The sequence below is a fragment of the Monoraphidium neglectum genome, assembly GCF_000611645.1.
Source record: "Monoraphidium neglectum strain SAG 48.87 unplaced genomic scaffold scaffold03895, whole genome shotgun sequence".
Lineage (NCBI taxonomy): Eukaryota > Viridiplantae > Chlorophyta > Chlorophyceae > Sphaeropleales > Selenastraceae > Monoraphidium > Monoraphidium neglectum.
The window spans coordinates 1-5433 of NW_014009734.1; the positions used below are offsets into that span (position 1 = coordinate 1).

A 5433-nucleotide genomic window follows, 5' to 3' on the forward strand; every position below is an offset into this window, starting at 1 on the left:
GCCATCCGCCGCGCCCGGCCCGCCTGCTGCTGGAGCGCCGGTCCCTGCGCTCCGCGCGCCGTGCTGGCTGCGAGGGCGCGGCGCGCCGCCGCCCGCCGCACAGACTGCACTCGGGCCGGGCCAAGTTGTGTACATCGAAAGATCCGAGCTGGGCAGGGGGGCCTGCAGCTGCCCAGCAGCTGCCGCCGGCCCGGCGTCTCGCAGCCACGAGCCGCGGGGCCGGGCTCCAGGTGCCGCGGGGCCCTCGCCGCGCCAGCTGGCAAACGCCGGGATGCTGGCCGAGCAAGCCAAGGCGGCGGCCGCGCTCTTGGGGCGTGGCGGCGCCAGCGGCGAAGCTACGCCGTGCATTGTGCCCGGGCTCGGGCTGCGGTGGGGTGGGCACAGGATTAAGGGACTGCTGCGACCATCCATGAGCCTGCAGCTCCCCGCCGTCTCCCTTGCCGTGCATGCCGAAAACTGCGCGGCGGAGGGACCGGCGCCGCCGGGGCCGCGGCGGGCTCCGCCAGAGGGGTCCCTGTCGGGAGCGCCGGCGCTGCAGCTGCTGCTGCTGCCGCTGCCGAACACGGTGGGGGATGTGCGGCCGAGGATCAGATGGGAGCCGCCGGCAGGCTTGAAGGGCGGGGTGCTTGCCGGCCTCTGCCTCGGCTGGGGACTCTGGGCCCTTGATGGGGCCGGCGGCGCCGCATCTGTGGAAAGCGTTGGGAAAGCCGGCGGGGCGGCGCGGCGAGGGCGCAGGTCGCAGCAGAGAGAGGGGCGGTCAGCAGAGTGAGGGGCAGCTGCGGTTGGGTGCGCAGCACAGGACGTGGGATCCTGCATTTCAAGGCCAGCCAGATTGTGCGGTCCACCTGCTCGGCGCTCAGGGCTGCTGGGGCGCCCCCATACAGGCATCGGCGCCTTGGCGTGCGCTGCGGTGACGGAGCTAGCACAGTCGCTTGGCGTGGCGCACGCGCTCCCTGGCCGCATGCCCAGGCGTGCAGATCTTTGGCTCATAATTGTCTGCAGCGTTATACCAGGCTCTATTACTCGTGAAAACAGATCCAGGGAGATTTGACCCTCGCGCCGGTAGCACGACCGCGAAGTACGATGTTGAAATGATTGGAATGTATTGATTCAAGCACTGTGTCTACCTCCTGCACGCTGTGGACCTGCTCTTGGAATGCATGTGTATCGTGTTGCTGCCGCAACAAAGACAAGCTGTAGTGAACAATGGGCGCCGGTGTGCAACGGGCGCCGGGCACGGGCTGCGGCTAAGCAACTCGATGTAGCGCAGCCATGACTAATGATCTTCCGGTTGGTGAGGTGAGCGGGCACGTCAAGACGTTAGCCGTGTCCTGGTGGATCTTGCTACACAAGTGCATCAGGCGGGAGGTGAGAGCTGCGCTCGACGGGGCGCCTCTCTGGTATGTGGCGCGATGGCCGTGCCAACCATGGGATTCAACCCCCCGCCGCCCCGAACTAGTGCAGTTGTTGGTTTCGGCTGCGCTCGTGGCCGCATCACAGCGCGTTTTCTTGACTAAACCTGTGCAGCAGGGTTTCGCCTTCCTAATCGATGTGCGGTGACACAAGGTGAAACGCTCAGGTTTGGCCACCCTTCGTAGGGCGTTCGGATACTTTGCATATTGTGGGCAGAAATGCGTCAGGAGCGACCCAGTACAGGAATTCCTTCGGCAGGCAGGCGAATTCATGCAAGCACCCAAGCACGCACCAACCCAGAGGTGAAATCATCGATACTATCGATGCATGCCTGTTCCTGGAGTGCCTATGTCACAACATGCCGCGGTAAAACAAATGAGACCATCCAAACAAAGGTGCACCTGAAGTAAAGTTGTTGCTGCACCACTTCTCATCCTCTCACCCAACCTCCTCCCAATCCGCGACCGCCAGCCAGCTGACCGCCGCCCGCAGGGCGTCCGCCCCGCCGGCGCAGCGAAGCAGGTGGTGCGCCACCGAAGCCCGCACGCCCCCCGCCCACGCGCGCGGATGGTCTTCGGCCTCGAGCCACGCCATAAGCTCCCCATCCTCCACCCGCGCGAAAAAGGACGGGTCGTCCCCATAGAGATGCATCACCACGTCGAGCCCCGACCCGCGTTTGCCCAACATAGAGAGGACGCGGCGCAGCGGCGCAAAGGCCGCCTCGCCCTCGGCTGGCGGCCGCGTATGGGCGCCGCCGCACACGCGGCCGCCGAGCAGCGCGTGCAGGCTGTCGCTCCACGCCATGCCCCCGCATTGCTGGACGAATGAGAGCCAGGAAACGAGGTCATACCAGGTCACCCCTAAGCCCGACCACGACATGTCCTCCAGATGGCCGCCGCGGATGGCGCCGATCATCCCACTCAGGGCGGCGCTCGCCTGCCCCTGGACCCTGCCCCAAGGGTCCATGGGTCCGTAGTCATGGTGAGTCGCCAGGCGCTGCGCCTGCCGGCTGCCCAGCACCGCCAGCAGGTGGGGGGAGCGCCCCGCCTCGGCTGCGCGCGCGGCCGCGCAGTTGACGTAGTCCTGCATCACAGACAGCTCGTCCACCCAGGCCCGGAACATGGGGCGGCTGGCCCAGGCCCCCGCCCCGCCGAGCGCTTCCAACTCCGCCAGCGCCGCCGCCTGCAGCTTGTTCAAGATCTGGCAGGGGTGCGCGGTCGAGCGACGCCGTGTGTGCATGCGAGCGCACGGGCTTGCGTGTGCCTGCAGAAGGCCTGTAAAATCTCAAAGCCGCTTCGTGCAGGCAAGACTCCTCCCTACTATTTGGCATGCAGCCTGCATCTACAACCCTGCAGTCTGCACAATCACCCTGCATCCAACTGTGACTTAGGGGCTCCAGCCATACGGCCTCCCACCTGGCTTTGCAGAGCCCATTGCTTGCTCAGTGCGCGCTCCACATCCGGCGCCGTGCCGCCCCGCACCGCTCGCATGACACCCAGCTGCAGCCGCTGAGATACCGGGCCCTGCGTACCCCACTCGCACTCATCGTACATGGCAGCAAAGTATGCGTATGCCATGTCCTCCGACTCTTCCTCGCCCCCCGCTGCGCCCAGGCCGGGCCAGCACCCCGCCATCTGCCTCTGCATAGCGCGCGTCGCCGGCCGGGCGCGGCGCGCCCCCAGCCGCAGGCCCGCGCGGGCCAGGCGTGGTGCCAGCCACGCGCGGCCGGCCATCGACAGCGTCTTGTACTGCGGGGCGGCCTCGCCCGGCGGGTCCAGGGCCGCCACCACCGCCTGCAGGACTTCCATCGCGATCCCCCGGCGCCGCGCCTCCGCCCAGACCTCGTCGAGGGCCGCAAACAGCGCCGCGGGCGCCAGAATAGGGAGCACGTTTTCCCAGCAGTCGGGGGTGCCCCAGCCCTCGCGCCAGGGGCCGCCGTTTGCCGCAAGGCGGCAGACGGCGTCCGCCAGTGCTTGGGGCAGCTCGCGGCGCTCGCCGGACGCGGCCAGCGCGGAGCACGCGCCGCGCAGCACCTGCCCGTGCAGCTGCGTGTCGGACAGCGTCGCCGCGCACGTCGCCGCGGCGGCGACGAGCTCTCCGACCCTTGAGACGCGGAGGCTGGGCTGCTCAGTTGCCAGCAGCAGCAGCTGCTCCTGCACCCCCGGCTCGCAGAGCGCCGGCCGCGGGCCCACCTGCGCGCCCCGCAGGCACAGCTGCGCGGCGGCATCCCAGCTCGCCGCGGCCGTTGCCTCGCGGCAGGCGCGCACGTGGCCTTGGTCGCAAAGCTCAAGGTCTTCGCAGCGCTGCTTCGAGATGGAAGCGCTGAGCTGTTTGTGGCAGATCGTGAACACCTGCGCCGCGTCGCCGCCGGCCGCGCGCGCGCCGAACGCGCGGCGCAGGTCCTCGGGCTCGCAGAGGAGCCCGCCCGCCAGCGCGCTCCGCACGACGCTGGCGGCGCAGCGGCGGACGGCAAAGGGCTGCAGGTCTGCAAGCATGGCTGCCGTCGCATCCGAGCCGCCGTCGTGCGCTATGCGGACGATGTCCATTGCGTCAGCCCACCGGCCGGCCAGCAGGGCCGACTTGGCAGCCGCGACAATCTGGTCGCGCGGAGTCACCAGCTCGGTGTATTCCCCTAGGCAAAAGCCCTCCGCTGGGCACAGCAGGCGGCGCAGCGCCTGGGGCTGCAGCAGCGCCGCGACGCCTCCCTGGGCCGCGTAGGGCAGGAGCAGCAGGGGCGCCGTGGGCCCGCAAAGCGCCAGCAGCGCTCCCACGGCGTCGCCGTGCAACAGCAGGCGCGCCTCTGCGGCCGAAACGTCTCGTGCTGCACGATGCTGCTGTTGCTGCTGGTACTGCTGCTCCTGCTGCTGCTGCTCCTGCTGCTGGTCCTGCTGCTGGTCCTGCTGCTGGTCCTGCTGCTGGTCCTGCTGCTGCTGCCGTTGCTGCTGCCGCTGCTGCTGCTGCTGCTGCTGCTGCTGCTGCTGCTGATAATGTTTGGCGTAGCGCAGCATCCACAGCACCATGCCCTCAGCTGTCTGCTGCTGCAGCCGTCGCCATGTCACTGCTGCATACTGCCACGGCCGCCCGGGCGCTGCGAGTGGGTGCTGCGCCCGGAACCATTCGACGTCAAACCTTCGGCACAGCTGCAGGCTGCCGCTGCTGGCAATGGCAAAATTGGTGGGGTCCGGGAGGCGCACGACGATGCTGTGCAGGATCTCGGACGGCAGAGCCGTGAGGAGCGTAGATCGAGGTGCCGCCATGACGCTCCAGCTACTACGATGCAGCGTTCCCCGGGCAGTGCCTTGCCGCCGCCTCAGTGGTGGTCCTGCAGAGCGCCAAGAGCCAGGAAAACAGGCTGTAGGGTTGACTAACACAAACAGTGCTGATTATCTTGTGGTGCGGCGGCAACAGCAACCGTCCTTATCATCGTCATCAGCAGATGCATCAAGCAGCAGGCGCTCAGCGGACCGACGAGCCAGCAGCTGTGCTACAACCAGGCCCAGGAGCCCGCCCACTGACGCTCACCCACCAATAATACCTGAAGACGTGTCAAGTCATATCAAATGCGCGCTTGGGTACGTGATCTACCCGGGATGATCTCAGGACATTTCAAATCTGCACGTTTGATATGACGCAGACACTTCGTTGAGCGAACACCCTGATTGAAAGTAACAACGTATCATTTGATATGATACTGCTGCCAAAGCTATCATAACGCTGGGACAGAGCCTGATACACAGCGCCCCCACCCTTTGTTCAGAGTGGCTGATTGCTGGCTGCTCAGCAGTGCAGCTGTGCTGCACATCTCGCACGTACAGTACGCATGGGCGGCCCCCACTCCCCCACATTCCTGCGAACCTAGCGTTACTGCACCCCCCGCGTAACACGGCTCTTTGAGTGGGGGTGCCGCTCAGTTGGGTATGCGGTCGGCAGCCGAAAGCGCACTGAGCCTGGGCGACGACGGCCCCGCCCTTCCTGTTGTCGTTTAGAATATCGGCCGCTGTCCGCTGGCGGCGTGTATAA

The 5433-nt window shown here is 67.0% G+C and overlaps 2 protein-coding genes across 2 annotated transcripts; one reads left to right on the plus strand and one right to left on the minus strand.

The window, feature by feature from the left end:
• Positions 1-271: 271 nt before the first annotated feature.
• MNEG_13551 (hypothetical protein) lies at positions 272-769 on the plus strand (the record flags this gene model as incomplete). Its single annotated transcript, XM_014037976.1, has 1 exon — positions 272-769. One exon carries the CDS (start codon positions 272-274, stop codon positions 767-769), a length of 498 nt encoding a protein of 165 aa, XP_013893430.1.
• Positions 770-1851: 1082 nt separating this feature from the next.
• MNEG_13552 (hypothetical protein) lies at positions 1852-4670 on the minus strand (the record flags this gene model as incomplete). Its single annotated transcript, XM_014037977.1, has 2 exons — positions 1852-2613; positions 2829-4670. The coding sequence occupies 2 exons, from the start codon at positions 4668-4670 to the stop codon at positions 1852-1854; spliced, it is 2604 nt and encodes an 867-aa protein (XP_013893431.1).
• Positions 4671-5433: the final 763 nt, after the last annotated feature.